Source organism: Pan troglodytes, chromosome 10 (assembly GCF_028858775.2).
Source record: "Pan troglodytes isolate AG18354 chromosome 10, NHGRI_mPanTro3-v2.0_pri, whole genome shotgun sequence".
In the NCBI taxonomy this organism is placed as follows: Eukaryota; Metazoa; Chordata; class Mammalia; order Primates; family Hominidae; genus Pan; species Pan troglodytes.
In genome coordinates this window covers 33,506,190-33,532,343 of record NC_072408.2, presented here as the reverse complement: position 1 = coordinate 33,532,343, position 26,154 = coordinate 33,506,190, and the positions used below count along the sequence as shown (strand labels likewise).

Genomic DNA, 26,154 nt, shown 5'->3' with positions numbered 1-26,154 from the left:
GTCACCTCTTGAATGCTTTGCTGCTTAGAAATGACTTCTGCCGGCTGAGCGTGGTGGCTCACGCCTGTAATCCCAGCACTTTGGGAGGCTGAGGCAGGTGGGTCATGAGGTCAGGAGATTGAGACCATCGTGGCTAACGTGGTGAAACCCCATCTCTACTAAAATACAAAAAAAAAACTAGCCGAGCGTGGTGGCAGGCACTTGTAGTCCCAGCTACTCGGGAGGCTGAGGCAGGAGAATGGCATGAACCCAGGAGGCAGAGCTTGCAATGAGCCGAGATCGCTCCACTGCACTCCAGCCTGGGTGACAGAGCAAGACTCCATCTCAAAAAAAAAAAAAAAAAAGAAAGAAAGAAATGCCTTCTGCCAGGTATCCTCAATCATTTCTCCCAAGTTCAAAGTTCCACAAATCTCTAGGGCAGGGGCAAAACGCTGCCAGTCCCTTTGCTAAAACATAACAAGAGTCACCTTTACTCCAGTTCCCAACAAGTTCCTCATCTCCATCTGAGACCATCTCATCCTGGATTTCATTTTCCATATCCTTATCAGCATTTTGGTCAAAGCCATTCAAGTCTCTAGGAAGTTCCAAACTTTCCCACATTTTTGTGTCTTCTTCTGAGCCCTCCAAACTGTTCCAACATCTGCCTGTTACCCAGTTCCGAAGTCACTTCCACATTTTTAGGTATCTTTTCCACAGCACCCCACTCCTGGTTCCAATTTACTGTAGTAGTCCATTTTCACACTGCTGATAAAGGCATACCCAAGACTGGGCAATTTACAAAATAAAGAAGATTAGTGGACTTACAGTTCCACATGGCTGGCGAGGCCTCACAATCTTGGAGGAAGGTGAAAGGCACATCACAAATGGTGGTAGACACAAGAAGAGAGATTTTGCAGAGAAACTCCCTTTTTAAAATCATCAGATCTCGTGAGATTTATTCACTATCATGATAACAGCATGAGAAAGACCTGTCCCCATGATTCAATTACCTCCCACCGGGTCCCTCCCAGAACACGTGGGAATTAAAGATGAGATTTGGTTGGGGACAGAGCCCCAAACCATATCCAGAGTGAAAAGGCAACACTTGGGAGAAAAGATTCACAAATTACATACCTGAAAAGGGATTAATATTCAAAATATATAAAGAACTCCTACAACTCAACAACAACAAAAAACTAATGTTAAAAAATAGGCACAGGACATGAATAGATATTTCTCCAAAGAAGATATACCAATGTCCAACAAGCATATGAAAAGATGCTCAACATCTCCAATCATTAGAGAAATGCAGAGCAAAACTGTAATGAGGCTTATGCCCATGAGTGGTCACTGTTAAAAACACAACAGAACACCAGAAAATAACAAGTGTTGGCAAGGATGTGGAGAAAATTGGAACCCTTGTGCACTGTTGGTGGGAATATAAAATGGTGCAGCCTCAATGGAAAGCAGTATGCAGGTTCCTCAAAAACCTGAAAATAGAATTACATATGACCCAGCAATACTACTTATGCATATAAATACAAAAGAATTGAAAGTGTGATTTCAAAGAAATGCTTGTACACCCATGTTCATTGTCGCATTTTTGTAATAGCCAAGAGGTGAAAGCAGTTCCAGTGTTCATTGTCAGATGAACAAACCAAGAAAATACAGTGTATACATATGTTGGAATATCATTCAGCCTTAAAGAAGGAAATCCTGTTACTGGAACTTTGAGGACATCATGCTGAGTGAAATAAGTGAGTCAAGAGGACAAATTACTGTGTAATTCCACTTATGCATGGTACCTTGAGTAGTCAAATTCATAGAGAAAATGGAATGGTCGTTGCCAAGGACCAGGAGGACAAAGGGATAAGGAGTTAGTGTTGAGTGGGTATAGCATTTCAGTTTTGCAAGATAAAAAAGTTCTAGAGCCCAGGTGCAGTGGTGCATGCCTGTAATCCCAGCACTTTGTAAGGCCAAGGTGGATGGATCACCTGAGCTCAGGAGATTGAGACCTTGGCCAACATGGTGAAACCCCGTCTCTACTAAAAATACAAAAAAATTAGCTGGGTGTGGTGGCGCACACCTGTAATTCCAACTACTTGATAGGCTGAGGCAGGAGAATTGCTTGAATCTGGGAGGCAGAGGTTGCAGTGAACTGAGATCACACGATTGCACTCCAGCCTGGGTGACAAGAGCAAGACTCCATCTCAGGAAAAAAAAAAAAGTTCTAGAGAGTTTTTTACACAACGATGTGAAACAGTTGATACTACTCAACTGTACACGTAAATATTGTTGGGGTTTTATATTGTATGGTTTTACCACAATTAAATATTTTTTAATATTGAAAAGATTCCTGCACTCCCATGTTTATTGCAGCACTATTCATGATTGTCAAGATTTAGTAGCAACCAAAGTATCCATTGACAGATGAATGGATCGAGAAAAGTTAGTACATATAGGCAATGGAGTACTATTCAACCATAAAAAGAAAAGTGAGATCCTGTCATTTGCAACAATATGGATGGAACTGCAGGACATTATGTTAAGTGAAATTAGCCAGGCACAGAAAGACAAACTTCACATGTTCTCACTCGTTTGTAAGAGCTAAAAGTTAAAACAATTGAACTAATGGAGAGAGAGAATAGAATGGTGGTTACCAGCAGCTGGGAAGGTTGGTGGAGATGGGGAGCAGGGGGAAAGTAGGGATGGTTAATGGGTACAAAAATATGGGTAGATAGAATGAATAAGATCTAGTATTTGATAGCACAACAGGGTGATTAGTCAACAGTAATGTACATTCAAAAATAACTAAAAGAGGCCAGGCGCCATGGCTCACGCTTGTAGTCTCAGCACTTTGGGAGGCCAAGGTGGCCAGATCACATGAGGTCGGGAGTTCAAGACCAGCCTGACCAACATGGAGAAACACCGTCTCTACTAAAAATACAAAATTATTCGGGCATAGTGGTGTATGCCTGTAATCCCAGCTACTCGGGAGGCTGAGGCAGGAGAATCGCTTGAACCCAGGAGGTGGAGGTTGTGGCAAGCCAAGATTGTGCCATTGCACTCCAGGCTGGGCAACAAGAGCAAAACTCCATCTCTAAATAAATAAATAAATAAATAAATAAATAAATAAATATAATTGGAATGTTTTAGCATAAAGAAATGATAAATGCTTGAGGTGATGTGTAGCCCATTTCCCCTGATGTGATGATTATGCATTATATGCCTGTATCAGAATATTTCATTTACTCTATAAATGTTACATACCTACTATATACTCATAAAAATTAAAAAAAATATTTTTAAGTAAACAAAATAGTGGAAATGAAAATAATTACAATATGGTAATATCAGTCACCATGGAAAGTCAACAGGATAGGAGGGATTTTTAAAAAGGAGAAGAACTTTAAGGGCCAGTGTAGTTGCCATAGTTGCTATTAAATCAGGTGGCCAGGTCATATGGTGGTCCAAATGTTTAGAAAGTTTTTGTTCCTGTCACTAGGCCAACTAAATACCACTTCCTCACTTGTTCCCTAAATATTAGCAGGGCTGTCTTAGAAGGGCTCCTCCTCCTCCTTTCTTTAGAATGTTTCTTAACTACATTAAGTTAAGACTATAGGAAGAGAAAACAGTTCCCCTTTTCCTTTTCATATCCACTAGTCAGTCCTGGAAAAACAAGTATTCTGTTCTCCTCAGTAATGCAGCCTAGTTACATCTTCATAGTAACAAATGCAAAATTCACATTTTGTTTCTGTTGCTAACCAGGACCTCCCAACTTATTTATCATCATCATCTTTTTTTTTAAATAAAATTTGATGCTATGGGTTGAACTATATCCCCCAAAATTAATATATTGAAGCCCCAGTCCCCAACATGACAGTATTTGGATATGTGGCCTTTGGGAGATAATTAGGCTTAGATGAAGGCATGAGGGTGGGACCCTCATGATGGGATTAGTTCCCTCATAGAAAGACACCAGAGCATGCTTGCTCTCTCACTTTCTTGCCCTCCACCATGTGAAGACAAAGGAAGAAAGCATCCATTTGCAAGCTCAGAACAGGGCCCTCAGCAGAACCTGACCACGCTAACACCTCTATCTCATATTTCCAGCCTCCAGAATTGTAACAAATAAATTTCTGTCATTTAAGCCACCCAGTCTCTGGTTATCTTGTTATGACAGACTAAAGATACTTGGGCCAAGCTGAGATACTTGGTTTCTGTCTATCAATTCTGTTATTTAACAATTTATCTAATAACCTTTTCAGAGATACAGATATCTTAATTCCTCAGTAATTTCCATTTTGGATGAAATTGTTTTATTGAGTTCATCTGTTCTGGACACTGTACAAAGTAATTGTCTTAGTTCGGGCTGTTATATAAAATATGCCAGAAACTGTGTAGCTTAAATCTCAAAGTTCTGGAGCCTCAGAAATCTAAGATCAAGCTACTAGCATATCTGGTGTCTGGTAAGGGTGTACTTCCTGGTTTGCAGATGTCTGTCTTCTCATTTTATTCTTAAATGGTGGAGAGTAGAGAGAGGAAGAAGCCTCTCAAGTATCTTCTTATAAGGGCACAATCCCATTCATGAGGGTTTCAGCCTTATAACCTAATTTCCTCCGAAAGACTCCACCTTCAAATATCATCCCACTGGGGAATAGGCTTCAACACATGAATTTTGGGGGTATATAAACATTTAGACCATAGCATTGCTTTGCATACATTAATACATTTTAACTTTACTACAACCCTATGAAGCAGACATTCATATTTGAGTTTTATAGCTGAGAAAATGAGGACCAGGATGCTTATATAGTTTGCCTGAGATTATGCAGTTTATAAGCTGCAAAACTGGGGTGTTAACTAATTTTTTAGGCTCCATAACACACTTCTAACCCCACTGCACTTTACTACTTCACTGTTTTCTTAGTTCTCGCTCTCTTTTTTTTTTTCTTTCTCCAAGGCTGACAGTGCCAAGTTTCTTGTATTGCTTCTATACCATTCTCCATATTTTGACCTTTGTCCCTTTAATTGGTGGGGGTGTAGGGGGACAACGTGGGACAGATGACAGCACAGCCAGCAACAGAAAAAAATGGAAAGTTACTGCCTAAAGGAAGAGGAAAGCCTGTTTTCCTGCTTTACTTGTGAATTGTGGGTGATGATCAACTGGTAAAACATTGGTTCCTAATAAGGAACTCTAGGACTAAGTTGGCAAAGTTGAGATTTTCAGATATATATAAGAAAGTAATTCCTCAGTATTGTAATTGGCTACATTGGGACATGTTAGCTTAGAAAAATTTAGGCATTCTACAGTTTCTTCAAGGGCAAAAGTTAGATGCCTGGTAGTTGGGGGGCAAGCTATATATGGTTGATGTGTGATGCCTCTCTCTTATTTTTCTGTATTTTCTTTATTTAAACCTGGAAATGGTACATCTCCTAGAAGACATACTAGAGGAATAATTCTTATACTTTTTAGTCTCAAGACTGCTTTATACTCTTTTATTACTTTTTTTGCAACAGGAAGTGCTCATTTAATAAATAACCATGTGGAAGAGGGGGTGCTACCATTCAAAACACCCCGACGGGTCACAGAATGTTCCAGAGCAGAAAGGCACTGGGGATGCCCTGGCTGTCTGCCACCTCTAGCAGCACACCACTGTTCCAATCATTCAGCCCTTTGTGTCCCTACTAGTCCCTGAAATCGCCTCAGCTGAGTGATACTGGGGGTGGGTGGTGAGAGGGGAATGCTGGGAGGGAGTGACACTTGGGGATCCAAGACAGAGGTATCAGGACCCAAAATAAATAAATCATGTTGAATGCCCTATGAAAACAGTGACCCCTTTATATTCTTAAAAAATATTTAGGAGCTTTTGTGCATGTGAGTTATTTCTATCATTATTTACTTTATTAAGAATTAAAGCTGAAATGATACTAAACCTATTACATGTTAACATAAATTTTTATGAAAAATAATTATGTTTTAAAGAAAAAATTATTTTACATTTTCCAAATGTAAATGTCTTGAATGTCTGGCTTAATAGGAGACAGCTGGATTCTCATATCTTTTGTCTTCATTCTGTTGTGATTTTTTTTGGGTTGACACATAATGATGAAAATCTGGCTTCATAAAGACATGTAGTTGAAAGGCAGAATTATATTAATGGCCTTTTTAGATAATAATGGTGGATATTCTTCTTTGATACTATACCAAACGGTACACTCTCTTTTTTTCTTTGTCTTCTTGAGACGGAGTCTCGCTCTGTCACCCTGGCTGGAGTGCAGTGGCGTGATCTCGGCTCACTGTAAGCTCCGCCTCCTGGATTCATGCCATTCTCCTGCCTCAGCCTCCTGAGTAGCTGGGACTACTGGCGCCTGCCACCACGCCCGGCACATTTTTTGTATTTTCAGTAGAGACGAGGTTTCACCCCGTTAGCCAGGATGGTCTCGATCTCCTGACCTCGTGATCTGCCCGCCTCTGCCTCCCAAAGTGTTGGAATTACTGCGTGAGCCACCACACCCTGCCGACACTTTCTTACAGGTCTAGGATCTGAAACGTTTTTATACTGTGTTACAGTAAAATTCATTTCATTGGTCTTACATTTCAAATGGATCTTTTAGTCATGCATGATTTTGTAACATCATGTATTTTAGTTGTGTAGATATTCCAAATGTTATCACTTCCTGCAAATATTACATTTGTTAATATCACCACCATTTATCAGAAGAGTCTTAGGTTATAGGGTAGATACAAGTTTTTTTAAATTCTGATTTTTGTTTGAAAGCTCAAATTTTATTATTGGCAACAAACACTGTCAGTTGTTTACCCTAAAGTGACAGGCGTACTTTGTTTATTTTTGAGAAACTGTTTGTACAGTATATACAAATGTAAATAATCATGATTTACTGTTTGCTTTTTCAGTTAAAATGTTATTCCACAGGGTAAAAAGACTAGCTCAGTTCACAGCTATGCTTTTCTTCCAACAATGATGGTACTTTGATACACAGTAAAAATGCTTCGTGTGTACTTCCTGTTTTGTCACAAGGAACATTAAAAAGGCATGTACTTGGCCAGGCGCAGTGGCTCACGCCTGTAATCCCAGCACTTTAGGAGACCGATCCCCTGAGGTCAGGAGTTTGAGACCAACCTGGCCAACCTGGTGAAACCCCATCTCTACTAAAAAATACAAAAAATTAGCCGGGTGTGGTGGCAGGTGCCAAAATATCCAAAGTATATAAGATATTATATGTATAATAATATATATTTATAATTATATGTTATATAATATGTAAAGATATTATTTTTTTTGAGACTCCATCTCAAAAAAAAAAAGACATGTACTTATGGGTCAGATTTAACAAAATCAATCTGTATTTTATTTTTATTTTAGTTTTGTTTATTATGGCTCTTTTTTTAAATAAAAATTAATCTTTTTTTTTAAAGATGGAATTTCACTCTCATTGCCCAGGTTGGAGTGCAGTGGCGCGATCTCGGCTCACTGCAACCTCTGCCTCCCAGGTTCAAGCGACTCTCCTGCCTCAGCCTCCCAAGTAGCTGGGATTACAGGTGCCTGCCACTATGCCTGGCTAATTTTAAAAATATTTTTAGTAGAGACGGGGTTTCACCATGTTGGCAAGGCTAGTTTTGAATTCCTGACCTCAAGTGATCCACCCGCCTCAGCCTCCCAAAGTGGAAGGATTACAGGCATAAGCCACCTTGCCCGGCCCGTTTATTATGGTTCTTAAGTAAAACCATTTTTGTTTTTTAAAATCATACGTGGCAGTGAAGAATCCAATGACACTAGTACAGTTTGGGGTTACTGCCTTGATTTCTGCTAAGGCACCAGCCATTTGGCCCACGTGCATTGAAAATGGCAAATAGTATATTATGAAAATAAGTTTGAAATTGCAGACCACCTGAAATGGTCTCAGGGACTCCTAAGGGGCCCAGGGACCACACTTTGGGAATGACTACCCTAGAGAATTATGTGCTTCCCAGTATTCACCAGGTTATCTCACTCTATCAGGTAGTTCAAGGGTGAAGATAATTAATCTTTAAAGGTTCTGTTAATACATCTAGAGTGACTAGAGGAAATTAGAATTTCTCACTCATTAGGTATATTAGAATTTATCACCCATTAGAATTTAGAAATTAGAATTTCTCACTCATTAGGTATATTAATAGCTACTATACTATATTATTTTCCCTTTCTGTCATCCAAGGTAGGTGCTTTTCTGCTCTCTGAATCACTTAGAATGTGTACCCACATATTCCTTAAACAAGTACCCTTAAGGAATTTATGAAACTTAATTATAAGGGGCTAGTGGCTGGGGTGTGGTGGCTCACGCCTATAATCCCAGCACTTTGGAAGGCCAAGGCGGGTGGATCACTTGAGGTCAGGAGTCCGAGACCATCCTGGCCAACATGGCGAAACCCCATCTCTACTAAAAATACAAAAATTAACTCGGCATGGTGGCTTGCAATCCCACCTTCTCAGGAGGCTAAGGCACGAGAATCACTTGAACCCAGGAGGTGGAGGTTGCAGTGAGCCAAGATTGAGCCACTGTACTTCAGCCTGGGCAACAGAGTGAAACTGTCTCAAAAGAGAAAAAAAAAAGAGGCTAGCATATCTCTTTTCTGCCCTTGACTTACTGTTTTTAGAAAGGAATCAATGAGGCTAAATTGTCTTGTCCAAACTAATTTTCTACTTCTTCACAGACATTTCTCTAACAAAAGATCTCATCACTACCAAATCTATTAGCTCCAAGGTTGTTAACTCTGACAAGCTCCTGACAAATAGACTCCTGCATGAATGTGCTACCAGATTTTCTTCATTGTCTGCCAAGTCAACTCTTACATACAAGATTCTTTAATAGATATCTATGTGATATTGAGATTAGAATGTCTACCTCAGTAACTTTGATTCATCTTAAGCCATCAGATGTCTCTTGACGTTTAGATAATAATCTACTACCAAAGTACTACAGGAGTTCAAAAACATTCATCACCCTTCATGTTGGTATAGTGGAGTTTATGACATATCTGGGTCACAAAAATTGGATTTACACCATAAATGCTAATCTTAATACCTGTTTCCTTATAAGTGCAGCCACTTGGGGGAAAGTCTTAACAGATTCATAGTAGTTTTTCTCCATTGAGGCCCTTGTTCAGTGTTCAGTGCTCTCAACACTAGTTCTCTGCTCATACTTTCACACTTGACAAGAAGAAACAAAAGGAGAACAAGGTTCTAGACTTCAGGAGAGAGCCTCTCTTTTTTACCCAAATCATAAGATTTTAGTGGTTCCAGTATAAATTGATAAATGATTGGTTTGTGTTATAGTCATTGTGTCATAGAGAAAAAATGATATGCTTTCAAGGCAAGTTTTATAATGTTATTCCTTTGGCTGTAATATACTTGATGTTTCTGAGATCCTTTGTATTCTTGCCTCAAAGCTTAGCTGATGAACCTTAAATTCATTGACACACACTTACATGCCACTTTTGCCACTTGTAAAGCTGATATTGCACTTGTTGAAGGGCTTACTAATATTCAAACCCTCCAGTAGATAGAGCTGTTGTCCAATGAGTCACTAGCATGGGTCTTTCTTTTTCAGTTCTTCCTCTAAAGAGGGGTCATTTTGTTTAGAAAAAATAATGCCCTATTCATTTGCATGGCACTTTGTCATGTTTAGGGGATGTTTTTATTCTTACATTTTTCTCATTTGATTTCCCAGAAAGATGTAGATATTTTCATCCTTTATTTATAAGAAAGGCAACCACGCTTGTCCTTATGCACAAGGTTGCTGGATAAAGAAGTTGAGCCACCTGACTCCTGATCTAGTTCCTTTAAACTAAGCTTTATCATGTTTAGGACAATGACAAGCCTCTGCATATACTTACCCAGTCATTAGCAGTCTAAATGATAATGTTGTTTTTAGTTATTCCTCCTACTGTGTCATTTTGATTATGTCCTTTTTTTAAGCATCCAGTTAAAGATACTGAAAGGCATTAGAAAATACTAGCAGCTAAGACTTTGCACTAAAAGCCTGAGGGCTACTATATTTCCCCAAATTTCTTGTCTCGCATTATGGTTCACTCATTTTGAGATACCCCAGCTAAAACATCCAATAACTTGCTGTACCTAGTAGCAAGAATCAGTTTGGCCTAATAATCACCATGTCAGCTTAATTTTTACCTCCCAGAGGTCCTTCTGTATTGTCAATTAATAAGTAACAAAAACAATCCATTTACCTTTGGATGAACGGATTAGCTTTTGTTTGTTCATTCAGTTATCAGACATGTAATGAATAATGCCTTGGGTGTGCCTTGAACATTATTTATTTATAAAGAGCTTGCTGAGAAATGGTCTATATTAGCAACAACAGTAATGATAATTAATACTTAATTAGCAGTACAGGCCCTGTTCTAATAGTTATATACTTTACATCTGTCAACTGCTATAGGTTCCTCCTTATTTTTCTACTATAAAATTTATACTAAGCACCCCTTGGCTTGCCTCTTTGTTTCTTTAGTAGCAAAAGAAAGTATGGAAAAACTGCTCTGAAGAGTAGAACGTGCATCCTGTCAGCAGTTTATGTGGTACATGCTGTCTGGCAGTTTTTAAAAATGGAGATGGCATGATGGTATTATCTGCTTTCTAAAGAGCAAGGATAAAGGATTAACCGTATTAGCAGATTACAAATGTTTTCAGGGATATATTTAGAGAAACACTGTGATTATTTTTACTGTTAATGTTTCCATGTATAACTACATTTCCTTTCTCTGTTTCTCCACTCCCCATTAAGAGTTTGATTTCTAATCTAAAAGATTTTATTGGTTTGTCCATAGCACTAAGTTAAGAATAAGAACACAGTCTATAATTCTTCTCTTTGATTCAAAGAAATAGTATTAAAAATCATATATTTTTAGGTAACTGAATGTGAGATATTTCTGTCACTTCTGGTGAAATTTCTGGATGCAGATAAACCACAGTGGCTACGAGCTGTTGCGGTGGAATCAATACACAGATTCTGTGTGCAGCCTCAACTATTAAGGTAAAACCTCAGCAATAGTTTGTTAAATAGATAGGTTAATGTTTATTAACCTGTAAACTAACCTATAATAGGTTAATAAACTAGTCAGAAGACTTTTGGTATTTATTCCCAATATTAGTGATTTCTAAACAAAGAAAATAGGGTATTGTATCTATAAGGACGGGTAGGGCGTGTAGATGTGGAAAAGAACTGTGAGGTAAACACATGTGGTGAGTGATAGACATCAGTCTGAATTTACTGATTTAATATAGCCAAAATAATTGTTTTAGAACTGTGACCTTTGTCCTAAATTGGTAAAATTACTGAGTTGTAATGAAGAATGTTTTAGTATAGTTTGGTAACTCTTATAGTAATATCACTTGCTATAAAAAGGTTTACAATTTTTAATATATTCAAATGTTTTTCCCAAAAACCTTGTAAATTATTTTACAGGTCATTTTGTCAGTCCTATGATATGAAACAGCATTCTACCAAGGTTTTTCGTGATATTGTAAATGCACTGGGATCTTTTATACAGTCCTTGTTTCTTGTCCCCCCTACTGGAAATCCTGCAACAAGCAACCAAGCTGGTAAAAACATATTCATAATTTTGTTTCTTATATTCTGCCATAAGTTGCAGTATTGACTGTTCTGAGAGGATATTATGAAATTCTGTGACTAGAGAAATTTGGGTTACCTAAACATGTTGGTAGTAAAGAATTGCACTGAAAGAATAATCTGATCTCAATGAAGCAGTTGTGTTTCTTTTTTCCAGAATAGATTTTCTTCTCTGACATACTTTCAGTTTCTCTGATCACATAAGAACAAAAGTTTAGATGCTAATCTTCATTTTAAAAGAAGCTTTATTTGATGACTCCCTTTGAAGAGTCTAGATGGTTACCACCTTAGGAAGACTTAGTCCCTCTCTTAAAGGGGTTAACATGGTTGGAGTTTGTTTGGGAATCTGTATGGTTTGTTGTTTCCCTTTACCTTCTTTCTCTTCCACTTTGTACTGAGTGATGGTTTTGTATACTTTATTCCCACTTCTGATAAAAAGTGGTCTAATGAAAGGCTAAACATTTATCAGTATTTTTACTTCCCCTAGTAGCTTTTATTTTAAAAAGGGAAATGGTATTTTAGGGAAATAGGAACATTCTCTGATAGACAAAGTAGTACTGATAAATTTCATTTATTTCTGCAATACCCATTCTGATAGCACAGAAATTTTTTTTAAAGATTGGCCAGGTGTTTGACTATTACTGATTTGTAGTCAAGTAGTAAATTAGTGTCTTTCCTTTTTTTCCCTTCTTCTCTAACAGGAAACAATAATTTAGGTGGCTCAGTCTCAGCACCAGCTAACTCAGGAATGGTGGGGATTGGTGGAGGTGTTACTTTGCTACCAGCATTTGAATATAGGGGAACCTGGATACCTATTCTGACAATCACAGTTCAAGGCAGTGCTAAAGCCACCTAGTAAGTAGTAGTAGCATTATTTTATAAGGAATGATGTTGTTGGGGGTGATATTTAACCTAAAATTCTTCTCTATTATATTTTAAATTTTAGACCCAGTACTTCTAAGGTATTTTAGAGCTCATTTTCTTTCGTCATATTTTGAAAATTGTATCTAGGACTGGATTTTATTTGTTTTGTGCGTTTGTAGACTAACAGCATTATAAAACAAAATGTGATTTCTTTACATATGGACCTATTAGCTCTCCTATACAGCTTTTTGGTTTAAGTATATGAATTAGTTTCAGACCACTTGGGCTTAGGTCTTCTGATATTAGCTGAGTTACTGTCAGCAAATTAATCTTTTTTTCTTTTTTTTAACCTCATTTCTCTCATCTATACAATGGGAGTAGTGATATATCTAATTTTCAGAATTCTATATGTAAGAAAAGTTATTTTAAGTGCTTATCTAATCATATTGTTAGGGTTAAACACATGGAAATTTTAGTTTTTAATTAATTAAAAAGTGTTTAATGGATTCCATATCTGTTATTTTTAAATTGTTTGTCATTAGCCATTTCAATTTAACAAATGCATACTCAATAATGTATTACTGATTTTTTCTTAAGTCTTAATGAGATACAGTACTTACGGAAATAAGGCAATCAATACTACATGGATTTAACATTGCTATAGTTACTATGAGGCAGTTATAGATATATTTTCAGTAATTGGTATGTATAATTAAAACTATCCTTGGCCAGGTACAGTGACTCATGCCTGTAATCCCAGCATTTTGGGAGGCCGATGTGGGCAGATCACTTGAGGTCAGGAGTTCGAGACCAGTCTGGCCAATGTGGTGAAACCCCATCTCTACTACAAATACAAAAATTAGCTGGATTGGTTGTGTGCACCTGTAATCCCAGCTACTCAGGAAACTGAGGCAAGAGAATCGCTTGAACCTGGGAGGCAGAGGTTGCAGTGAGCTGAGATCATGTCGCTGCACTCCAGCCTGGGTGACAGAGTGAGACTCTGTCTAAAAATAAAATAAAACTATCCTTATGACATAAATCAAGACTTAATATGAAACAGACTCAGGAAGCTGAGGCAGGAGAATCACTTTAGTTCAGGAGTTGGAGTACAGCCTGGGTAACTGCGAAACCCCATCTCTTAAAAAAAATAGAAATGAAACAGAATCTTTGGCTAGTTAAAATCATCAGTTTCTCTGGTGTGTCAGTCTGCATTGTATCATCCTAGGTATATTTTACCTTACAGCTTTATTTTGCGTAAAATTATAAAAGTATAGAGTCATAGAAGACTGAAATATTTTAAGTTCATTGTTATTTTTAGTCATTTATATTAAAATTACTTAGTATTTTATAGGCTTTGCCTTGTACAAAAGGTAATGACTCAAGTATACTAGAGAATTAAGTTGTAAAAGAATCAGATATCTAGCACTAAAGGAGACATTATCTAGTTCACCTTCCCACCTCATTTTATAACCTGAACATAAACCAACACAGAAGAAAATTTTTGCCTTCATAGAGCTTACACTTTAGCGAGTGAGATAGTAAATAAATAAATACACAAGTAAATATATAATATAACCTTGGGTAGTGGTTAATTTGAAGAAAAAGCAAGTTAAGGCCATAGAGAATGACCAAGGTGAAGATGGGGACAGAAAGGGTCTCCCTGAGGAAATAATACTGAGCAGACACATAAAGGGAGGGAGTGAAGATGTGTACTTGAGGAAGGAAAAAAAAAAAAAGAAACAAGCCACAAAATAATAAATACTTGTCTGGGTTGTAGAACTCCTTTTTAAAATTTATTAGTAAAAGCCTACCACCACTGTTTATTGATACTGGATTTTAACTAGTTCTGCTACTAAATACTGTGATTTTGAGTATAGCACTTGATTTCACTTGATCTTAATTTTCTCTTCTTTAAGACAAGATTAGGACTGAATCTCTAAAGGAACATATGCATAGATTTTTTTTAGTGCTATACATACTGAAATTGCTTAATTCTGAAATAATAAATGGCCAGAAAATATTGAGTGTTCTTTTGTACATGGGTTAGTATGTTCACACTGGAGCTTAACTGTTGAATTGGCATCTTTTATTCAATTCATTGTGAGGTTCAATATAAAATGATTTCACTATTTTCTTTGAAGGCATATGTATACATCTTGATTGTGCATTCTGTTCTTTTATTGACTGCTTGAGTATACTTTGAAAACTTAAGTGATATATAGATAGAAGTAGTTTGGACATAAGTATTGGTGGCATATTCTTTTATATTTATTACACTACAGATCCCTTCAAAGTTGGACTTGTGACAGTTTTTGCAATTTGACCTTAAGTTTAAAATGTTTAAACAGATAAATTACATTTTATCTCAAAGTGGAATTTATGCAGTAATTCTAATAAAGTAGCACTGAAACAGTGAGGTAAGAAAGTATGTGTTTTCTTTTAGGTTTATGGTATAAATAAAAAGTATAAATTACCCTTTCTCTTAACTATTCTAGTACTTAAAGTCTGTGCCATAGAATTGGAGAATTGGAGTTTCCGATGTTTTGGATTATTTTATGTTTTAGATACATTTTCCCAATAGATCACATATTCTTTGAGAATAGGAATTTGTCTAATGAGATGCTTAACACTGATTTATTTATGATGTGGCTCTCAAAGGCTAATTGGCCTGGGAAAGATTAAAGCTGTAAACTTTATCTCCCCATTTGAGCTTAAGTTTCTTTCTGTTTTTCACTTTCCTTTTATGTTTGGGGGTACATGTGAAGGTTTGTTAAATAGGTAAACATGTGTCATGGGGATTTGTTGTATGTATTATTGTCATCACCCAGATGTTAACCCCAGTACCCAATAGTTACCTTTTCTGCTCCTCTTTCTCCTCCCACCCTCTCCCCTCAAGTACACCCCAGTGTCTGGTATTTCCTTCTTTGTGTTCATAAGTTCTTATCATTTAGCCCCATTTATAAGTGAGAACGTGCAGTATTTGGTTTTCTGTTCCTGCGTTAGTTTGCTAATAGCCTCCAGCTCTAGAACTTAAATTTCATAATCAACAATGTAAATATATTTCTAATGATTACATAAATTTTTAAAAGCTCAAGAGTTGACACATTAGTGGTAGGCTTTAGTGTCAGTCAGACTTGATTTTAAAAACTTCTCATTAATAACTGTAATATTAGTCCTCAGTTTTATTTCTGTGTCTCATAGGGTTTTTGTCAGGAGTTAAATGAGATAATACATATTTAAAAAGTAGAGTCCCAGGCTAAGAGTATTTGCTCAGTGAATGATCACTATATATTAGATGTTCTTATTATGTTTTTTTTTAATTTAGCATTTCTTTATTAATTACCTACCTTGATGATTCAGAAACTTTAAGATTTTGAGGTAGGACATTTTCTTAGCTTTTTTATTGTAATCTTTAGTAATTTCAATTTTACTTTTGAGATAATTCATATCTCATGAAATTCACCCTTTTAGAGTGTACAATTCATGGTTTCATTATATTACAAAGTTGTACAACCATTACTACTACCTAATTCCAGAAAGTTTTCATCACCCCTAAAAGAAACCTCATACCCATTAGCAGTCATTTCCCAATTCCCCTTCTTCTAGCTCCTTAGCAACCACTAATCTGCTTTCTGCATCTATTGATTTGCCGATTCTGGATATTTCATATAAATGGAATCACACAATAAATGTTATTTTGTGTCATACTTCTTTGACGCAACATACTTTTTTTCAATTGCTATGTAATAAATGTACATATTTTCAGGGTAAATGTGATATTTTGATACATTTATATAATGTGTAGTTATCAAATCAGGGTAATTGTGTTATCACCTCAAACATTTATCTTTTCTTTATGGTGGGAACATCTGAATTCGTGTGTTCCAGGTATTTAAAAATATGCAATAGATTATTGTTAAGTGTAGTTACCCGACTGAACTGTTAGATGCTAAATTTTATTCCTGTCTGTATAACTGTATTTTTGTACCTATTAATCAACCTCTCTTTACCCCCAAACCTCCACCCTTCCTGGCCCCTGGGAATCACCAATCTGCTTTCTACTTTAATGAGATCCACTTTTTTAGCTCCCACATCAGTATAATTTTTTTTTTTTTTTTTTTTGAGACGGAGTCTCGCTCTGTCACCCAGGCTGGAGTGCAGTGGTGTGATCTTGGCTCACTGCAAGCTCTGCCTCCCAGGTTCATGCCATTCTCCTGCCTCAGCCTCCCGAGTAGCTGTGACTACAGGTTCCTGCTACCATGCCCGGCTAATTTTTTGTAGTTTTTAGTAGAGACAGGGTTTCACCGTGTTAGCCAGGATGGTCTCGATCTCCTGACCTCATGATCCACCTGCCTCGGCCTCCCAAAGTGCTGGGATTACAGGCATGAGCCACCGTGTCCAGCCCAGCATAATGTTTTGAAGGTTCATGTGTTGAGAATGTGTTCATACTTTATTCCTTTATGTGTCTGAATGATATTCCAATATATGGAATCACTTTTTTCAAATTAATTGATGCATATTGGGTTATTTTCACTTTTGTTTATTACGAATAATACTACCATGAGCATTTGTCTGTAAGTTTTTGCATAGACATGTGTTTTCATTTCTGTTGGGTATACAACTAGTAAGTGGAATTGCTGGGTTATATGGTCACTCTATGTTTACATTTTTGAGGAAGTGCCAAACTCTTTTCCCAAGCAACTATACCATTTTACATTCCTACCAACAATGTGTGAGGAGGGTTCAGATATCTCCACATCCTCAGCAATGCTTGTTAATCTTTTTTATCATAGTCATCCCAGTGAGTATGAAATGATATCTTACCATGCTTTGATTTGCATTCCCTAATTACTGGTGACAAGCATCTTTTTGTGTGCTTCTTGGCCATTTATATGTCATGTTGGGTGAAATGTCTATTCAGATTCGTTGCTCCTTTTTAATTGGATTGTCTTTTTCTTATTTAATTTTAAGAGTTATATATTCTAGATGCCTGTCTCTTATCAGATATGTGATTTGCAAAAGTTTTCTTTCATTCTGTGGGTCTTTTCATTTTCTTGATTGCTGCTTTTTGAAGTACAATTGTTTTTAATTTTGATGAATCTAATTTATCAATTTTTTCCTTTGTTGCTTATGCTTTTGGTGTTATATCTAACAAACCTTTGCCTAATCCGAGGTAGTGAAGATTTTTACCCATGTTTTCTTCTAAGAGTTTTATAGATTTAGCTCTTACATTTAGATCATTGATTCATTTTGGAGTTAATTTTGCATATGGTTTGAGATAGGACCATCACTCTTCTGCATGTGAATATCCAGTTGTTCCAGAATCATTAGTTCTTTGTCAATTGAATTACTCTTTTTTCTAGGAATTATTTTGCCAGATATCAATTTTAAGAGGTTTATAACCATAGTTCACTACCTGCCATGATTTAAAACAGATTTATTGTCCTTCCTTCTGAAAACTTTCTCCTAACTATGGGGTAAAAAATTGCTCCGCAGTTTGAACTTGACACACTGATGCTCTTATTCTCACCTTGTTGGCAGATTGTATTTGAAATGATAGGTGAGCTGGGCATCTCACAGCATGAAAAGCATCTTCCTCTTCATAGGAGTGATTTGATTTGATGGCATCTTATTTATTTTTTATTTTTTATTTTTTTTGAGACAGAGTGTCGCTCTGTTGCCCAGTCTGGAGTGCAGCGGCGCAATCTCGGCTCACTGCAAGCTCTGCCTTCTTGGTTCATGCCATTCTCCTGCCTCAGCCTCCCGAGTAGCTGAGACTACAGGCACCTGCCACCACGCCTGGCTAATTTTTTATATTTTTAGTAGAGACAGGGTTTCACTGTGTTAGCCAGGATGATCTTGATCTCCTGACCTCATGATCCACCCACCTCGGCCTCCCAAAGTACTGAGATTACAGGCGTGAGCCACCACGCCTGGCCAATGGCATCTTATTTTTAAAGCACAAGTCAGAGTTTAAGAAGTTTTATCTCATTGTATTTTGCATGTCAGTCTTAATTTTTCTAATATCTAATATTTAATGAAAACATTGGCACAACTCAGGGGAGAATGAGAAGTAAATTATTAAAATAATTAGTTATGGCAGTGGTCAGGCCTTAATTTTTCTAATCAGGTTTTTAGAATACCATGGAAGAGATCTCTTCCCTAAATGAAAGAAATTTGGTAATCTCCCTTTATTTTTTTGCTATTCTGTTAATCTTAATTTCTATAGTCTGTAAATTGTAGAAAATAGTTTTATGTTTTTTTTTTGTTGTGGCTTCTCATTAGTATTCTATATTTTTCATAATTTCAGCTTAGAAATGTTGGACAAAGTTGAGCCTCCAACTATACCTGAAGGTTACGCCATGTCTGTGGCATTCCATTGTTTGCTAGACCTTGTTCGTGGAATCACAAGTATGATTGAAGGAGAGCTAGGAGAGGTTGAAACAGAATGTCAAACCACCACTGAAGAAGGTTCTTCACCAACACAGTCGACAGAACAGCAGGATTTACAGTCAACGTCAGACCAAATGGATAAGGAAATTGGTATGAGTCTGTATTTTTAATTTTTATTGGAAATAATTTGAAATTTACAATTTGCAAAAATTGTAGTCTTTATAAATCTTTCACCCTGATTTCTCAAGTGTTAACCACTTTCCCACATTTACCTTACCATTTTCTTGAATTATATACATGTGACTATACTTTTTTCTGACCTATTTATAGAAAAAGTTGCAGACATGATGCCGTATTACTACCCTTTAATGCATCAGTGTGTATTTTTTCAAAATAAGGTTAGTCTCCTGTGTATCGTAGTACAATCACCATCAGAAATTTAACATCAATCCAATATTATCATCTAACTCCAAGTCTCATTCAAATTTTGCCAGTTGCCCTAGTGATGTCCTTTTATGTGTTGAATTTAGTTGTCATGTCTCAACTTGGAAGTTTCTTAGTTTTTCCTTGTTTTATATGACCTTACTTTTTTGAGTGCAAGTCAGTCAGTTTGAGTTTGTGTTGTGTTCCTTCGTAATTACATTCAGCTTATTCATTTTTGACAGGACTGGCACAGAAATGTTGCTGTGCTCTACTTACTGTATCATTACATTAGGAAGCATACTACAGTATCAATTTGTGTCATTATTGGAGATGCTCACTTCTATGAGTTGGTTAATACAATGTCAGCCTGGTTTCTTCAGTGTACAGTTAATTATTAACTTTTTGTGGAAAAATACTTTCAGATTGCTACTACAAAAGAGTGCTTTCCCTTCTGCATTTTTTTATTTTTTAAAAATTATTCACTTATATTAGTATAGATTCATGGATTCCTATTTTATTCAGAGGATTATAGTCTTTATTATTATTTGGTTTGATGCTCAGATTGTTCCCAACATGGCCAATGGACCTCTTTCAAGATGACCCGTGTGTCCTTTGGAAATGTCCCATGCCCTTTTGACATTCTCTGAGCACTTCCTTACTGTTTGATAGAACAAGATGTTCCAGGCTGATCTTGGATGATTCTTGTCCATCCCAGGTGTCAGTCATTTCTCCAGGAAGTCCTGGTTCCTTTTAGTGGAGAATAGTATTGAAACGAACACAGATATACTAGGTATGCTTTTCACCACTTGGATAGGAAATACATACCCACATAAACACACCCACACACACAAGCACACGTCTCTGTACATTTCTAAAATGTCTGTTTCTCTATATTGAATTACCATGACATCACACTAGTTTCTTCAGTTCCAGTTCAGTACCACAAGGTTTATTTTTAACTTTCTGTATTTGTAATTCCCTTCTCCAACAGTGTTGGAACCTGCTCACATTTTGCTCAGTGTATTTACTTATTTGCTTGATTCTCAGTGTATGTAATCAGTCTCCTCGCTGAGCCAGTTTGTTACACTGCACCCTGCCCTCACTCCAACTGGTCACACAGGCTGAGAAAGTTTGGGCTGATGAAGGCAAAGGGAAAGGAAAGGATATCAGCTGGGCATAGTGGCATGTGCCTATAATCCCAGCTACCTGGGAGGCTGAGGCAGGAGGATTGCTTGTGCCCAGGAGTTTGAGACCAGTCTGAGTAACATAACAAGACCCTGTCTCTTAAAAAAAAAAAAAAAAAAAAAAAATATATATATATATATATATATATATATATATGGCTGGGCATGGTGGCTCATGCCTGTAATCCCAGTAGTTTGGGAGGCCAAGGTGGGTGGATCACGAGGTCAGGAGTTTGAGACCAGCCTGACCAGGTGAAACCCTGTCTTTAGTAAAAATACAAAAATTAGCCAGGTGTGGTGGCGTGTGTCTGTAATCCCAGCTACTCAGGAGGCTAAGGCAGGAAAATCTCTTGAACCCAGGAGGCGAAGGTTGCAGTGAGCCAAGATCATGCCACTGCACTCCAGCCTGGGCAACAGAGCAAGACTCCATCTCAAAAAAAAAAAAATATATATATATATATATATAAAAATAAAATTTAACGTGTACAGAAAGATCTTACTGTAGATATTTTACAACAACTTATTTTTAAGACTTCTTCAAGCCTGAAACTATAGTACGGCTTCTGAGTTTTCGTTCTTTTAGATTTTTAAATACTGAATATTAGTATTTAATAATTAAGTTGTTAGTGGAATATTTGACATATTGTCCGGGAAAATTTTAGAATTTCACATATTAATAAATATTGTGCTATCTATAATTAAAATTAAATATTGTATGTTTTTTTCCTTTAAGTTAGTAGGGCTGTTTGGGAAGAAATGGTGAATGCCTGCTGGTGTGGTCTTCTTGCTGCACTCTCACTCCTTCTTGATGCCAGGTATTAAGTCTTTGTAAGTTTTATATTGAACTGTGTCAGTTAAAAAAACACATTAAAATGGTTTACTTACATTTGTCCCTAGAATTATTTTCTAATATTAGTTTTTTATATGTGTGAAACATTATTCTTTTTCCCTCATCCCCCTTCCTCATTCTGTCCTTGCCCTGCTCCAAGCCACCAGAATTGTCATGATGTTTTAATGGAAAATACAGTCCTAAAATTACAGAATGCCTTTTTCATTTCAAGACTTACAACTACTTTTGCAATTATGATTATATTTAATTTCTATGTTCTTTTTCTTTAGGATTTAAAAATTTACTGTTTTCGAAATGCTTGATATTTTAAGCTAAATCTTTATGTTCTTGGTCATTTTCTTCAGTAATAAATACATGTATTATTATTCATTGCTTTTACCCAGTTCAAATTTTTGAGGTTATGTTAATAGATTAAAATTCCTTCTTAAGTATATTGGTAATATTTTGACAATATTTTTGTATAGATTTTCTTAAAATGTCACTGAATACTTAATTCCACATCATGCTTTACAATGTAATTAAAAATAAGTTAATCAGATTAAATAAAATACTTTCTTTTCAGCACAGATGAAGCTGCCACTGAGAATATTTTAAAAGCTGAACTGACTATGGCTGCTCTTTGTGGAAGACTGGGCCTTGTAACTTCAAGAGATGCCTTTATAACTGCAATATGCAAAGGTTCCCTGCCTCCCCATTATGCTCTTACTGTATTGAATACCACCACTGCAGCTACACTTTCCAGCAAATGTAAGACAGGCTTACTCAAAATTCTATGTAGTGGGATGATATGGTGTAGACAGAAGATTATAAACATCTGTGTTTAAGTCTCTGCTTTTTCACATACTGACTGTGTGACCTTGGGGAAATTAACGTCCCTGAGAGCTCTTTAAAAATATGGGGTGGGGGGTGGGGGGTGGGCTTGGGATATCCAAAAATCCACAATCTAAAATGCTGCAAAATCTAAAACTTGTTGAGCACCAACATGACAAAGGAAATGCTCATTGGATAAGTATATAATGTGAATAGGTATATAATGCAAATGTAAGTATTTACAAATATATTATGCAAATAAATGCATAAGTACATATAATATAAATATTCAAAAATCTGAAAAAATCTGAAATCGGAAACAGTTGTGATCCTAAGCATTTCGGATAAGGGATACTCAACTTGTAATACCAATTTTAAACAATAATTGTGAGAGGAAAATAAGATAAATCTGGAAGTCCTTTGTAAACTATGAGATACCATTGAAATGGTGATTGATTTTTTTTTTAATGGAACTAGTAGAACAGTAATGTTTGCAACCACTTAGGTTAAACTTACATTCAAAAATTTATTTTCTTGTTGAATTCTTTGAGAATACTTGTTTGTTATATGTAATATAAATTTCAATGTAATATTTAGGGTTTTTTTTGTTTATACTTTTTTAATGAGACAGGATCTCGCTATATTGCTCAGGCTGATCTTGAACTGGGCTAAAGCAGTCCTGCCTCAGCCTCCCAAGTAGTTGGTATTACATGCTAATACTCAGTTTTCAAACTGAAAATGTATTGCTCTCTAACTTAAAAAACATACCAGGGATACATGTTTAAAATACTTAGAATGTTCGAGTTCTGTATTGCTTATGAAGAAATCTACCAAAGTTATTAATTTTATGTTGTATAGAAAATTACTTAATATTTGCTTAACTTGTCTTGGTTTTTGTACCTCATGAAGTTTTTGTGTTTTTTTTTTTTTTTTTTTTTTTTTTTTGAGACAGAGTCACTCTGTCGCTCAGCCTAGAGTGCAGTGACCCAGATCTTGGCTCACTGCAACCACCGCCTCCTGAATTCAAGCAATTCTCCTGCCTCAGCCTCCTCAGTAGCTGAGACTACAGAAGTGCATCAACATACCTGGCTAATTTTTGTATTTTTAGAAGAGTCAGGACTTCACCATGTTGGCCAGGCTGGCCTTGAACTCCTGACCTCAAATGATCTGCCTGCCTCAGCCTCCCAAAATGGCTGGGATTACAGGTGTGAGCCACTGTGCCCAGCCCCTCATGAGTTTTTTAAATGTTTGGATATAGATATTAGGTATTACTGATATTTAAATAAGTGTATGGCTAAACTTGGTTTAATCAAACTTTAAATATAACATTACTTTAAATGCAATATAAAAATATATTTTAATTATTTAGGCTTTCCTTTGTGTTCTAGCATATTCCGTTCAGGGCCAAAGTGTTATGATGATAAGTCCATCAAGTGAATCTCACCAACAAGTTGTGGCAGTGGGTCAACCTTTAGCAGTCCAGCCTCAAGGGACAGTAATGGTAATGTACTTGTTTTTTTCTTGGTTATCAATTAGCTATCAAGGAAACTTGTTGTACCTATCTTTGTGTTTGCCAAAATGTGTCATACATTTATTTACTTTCTTTTACTAGAACTACTTTCTTAAACTAGAAGAAACTAGTTTATGCAGTTGACATTACTGTAACCAATATGATAATACAACTTTTAATCAAATTAATTGTTCCTTATAAAACCTTCCAAATCTTTTTCTTAATTTTTTCTTTAAAAAAATCTTTTAATACATTAATGCTACTTTATAAGCTTTTAATTTTTAAGAATACATAACAATTATTGAAAATGTATCCTTTTTAAAATATAGCTGACTTCCAAAAATATCCAATGTATGAGGACTTTACTTAACTTGGCGCATTGCCATGGGGCTGTTCTTGGAACATCATGGCAACTTGTCTTGGCAACTCTTCAGGTATGTAAAAGTGTCTGGGTCAGAGATTAGTGTTGTTTTTATATATAATTGCTAACAGTTAGACTAAGCAATGCCTTTTGATGTTTTGGACAGGCCTAAAAAATAGATAGTAAGTATGAAAAAAGAGAAGTTAGAAAGGGAAAAAGATGTGACTCATATTGTAGGAAGTGGTGGAATGCTTCTCATAATGGCCTAAGCTCTGCTGCATATGTTCGATATAATTAATTATTTTATATGAATGTTAATTAGTGATTTTAGTTTTAGGTTTTAAAAACCTACTACTGATTTTAATTTTGGTTACTAGAAGTTACTACTGATTTTAATTTTAGTTATTGGACTTTTTATACTTTTGTAAAGTTATTTGTTTTGATTTTTTTTAAATTTTACAGCATCTTGTGTGGATTCTGGGATTAAAGCCTAGTAGTGGCGGTGCCTTGAAACCTGGGAGAGCTGTAGAAGGACCCAGTACAGTAAGCTCTAGTCTTTCTTACCCAATTAGTGCATCCCAAAGTGTCATATATTACATTTAATTTTATTCTTCTCAGGTTCTGACAACAGCAGTGATGACAGATTTACCAGTGATTTCCAATATACTTTCAAGATTGTTTGAAAGCTCACAGTAAGAGTCAGTTTTTTTAATTGATAAAAACATTGTTATTAGTTATATATTTTAGATCAAGATGTCTTATTTCTTCATTCCCTTTTTAGGTATCTTGATGATGTATCACTGCATCATTTAATAAATGCACTTTGCTCCTTGTCTCTAGAAGCAATGGATATGGCCTATGGAAATAATAAGGTGTGATATTCTACCTTTCTGTTTTAGATATGATACAGTTGTTATATAAGATGTACATCCATTATGATCTTAGTGTTTTACTAGTAGAACTAACACTCAGATTGTATGGTAACCATACTCTGTTGGGTTTTTACCACTTATCGTTATTTGTCAAAGGAGTAAAAAGGACATGATTTGGCTTGTGATATGTCTAAATATGTCATATGATTTTAAGTTGTGTTCATTTCTCTTATATACTGAACATTTAAAAAATATTTTTATAAAATAATACAGTTTTATAGGTTATATAAAATGTCATGATAATACTTGTAATTACAATTTATGATTGGGGTAATATAAGATTTAAATTAAAGAATGTTTGTCTCAGTTTCCTTTGCTTTCATTGGGATGGAAAGTAAGGAGTTAATCATTTCTTTCTAAAGGTAATGATTCTCCTTATCTTGAAAATTTAAATTTTTATTTGTTCATTGATTAAATGAATAAAACAGTACTTTTGAATATTAACGTTCAAGAACATTTCTTTCTATACTACTAAAAATATCACTTTCTGTTATACTTGGAAAGCACAGGAACAGTTGTGTTTATTTATATGTTAGAAATAATTAAAACAAAATACTTTCCACATTTTAAAATCAATAAATATAGTTTGACTATTTACAAATAAGTGAAAATAACCCAAAATATGATTTAAAAGCTAAAATTTATATAATTTAAAGCTATAACATGTAACTGTAGCATTCAAAATTATGTTGTCTGCCTAGTCTTTTTTTTTTTTTGAAACGGAGTCTCGCCTTGTCGCCCAGGCTAGAGTGCAGTGGCGCAATCTCGGGTCACTGCTCTGCCTCCCAGGTTCACGCCATTCTCCTGCCTCAGCCTCCCAAGTAGCTGGGACTACAGGTGCCCGCCACCACGCCCGGCTAATTTTTTTATTGTATTTTCAGTAGAGACAGGGTTTCACTGTGTTAGCCAGGATGGTCTCGATCTCCTGACCTTGTGATCCGCCCGCCTCAGCCTCCCAAAGTGCTGGGATTACAGGCATGTGCCACCGCGCCCGGCCATCTGCCTAGTCCTTAAGTGTAATTTTGGTACTGTGGCTTGTTATCTTGGCTCTTATGACTCATTTAAAGATTGGTGAAGAAAGTCTCATTAGAGCATAGTTTCATATATTGTAGTACCTAGCTAGATAATTATATAAACATGCAGGTGTTTGAAAGTATGTATTATGGCTGGGCGTGGTGGCTCACACCTGTAATCCCAGC

General features: G+C 36.1%; 1 protein-coding gene across 16 annotated transcripts in view; it reads left to right on the top strand.

Moving 5' to 3' along the window:
• MON2 (MON2 homolog, regulator of endosome-to-Golgi trafficking) overlaps positions 1–26,154 on the top strand; it is a 127,340-nt gene that overhangs the window by 46,587 nt on the left and 54,599 nt on the right. For all 16 annotated transcript variants that reach the window (XR_010148004.1, XR_010148003.1, XM_001165785.7 and 13 more), the window contains 11 exons: positions 10,907–11,031; positions 11,464–11,600; positions 12,330–12,483; positions 18,803–19,035; positions 21,226–21,307; positions 21,905–22,089; positions 23,541–23,653; positions 23,992–24,096; positions 24,486–24,566; positions 24,642–24,715; positions 24,805–24,895. Coding sequence is in view for 14 of the 16 variants with exons in the window: in XM_001165785.7 (XP_001165785.3) it covers positions 10,907–11,031; positions 11,464–11,600; positions 12,330–12,483; positions 18,803–19,035; positions 21,226–21,307; positions 21,905–22,089; positions 23,541–23,653; positions 23,992–24,096; positions 24,486–24,566; positions 24,642–24,715; positions 24,805–24,895 (1,380 nt within the window). In the remaining 2 variants the exon portion in view is untranslated. The remainder of the gene's footprint in view (positions 1–10,906; positions 11,032–11,463; positions 11,601–12,329; positions 12,484–18,802; positions 19,036–21,225; positions 21,308–21,904; positions 22,090–23,540; positions 23,654–23,991; positions 24,097–24,485; positions 24,567–24,641; positions 24,716–24,804; positions 24,896–26,154) is intronic.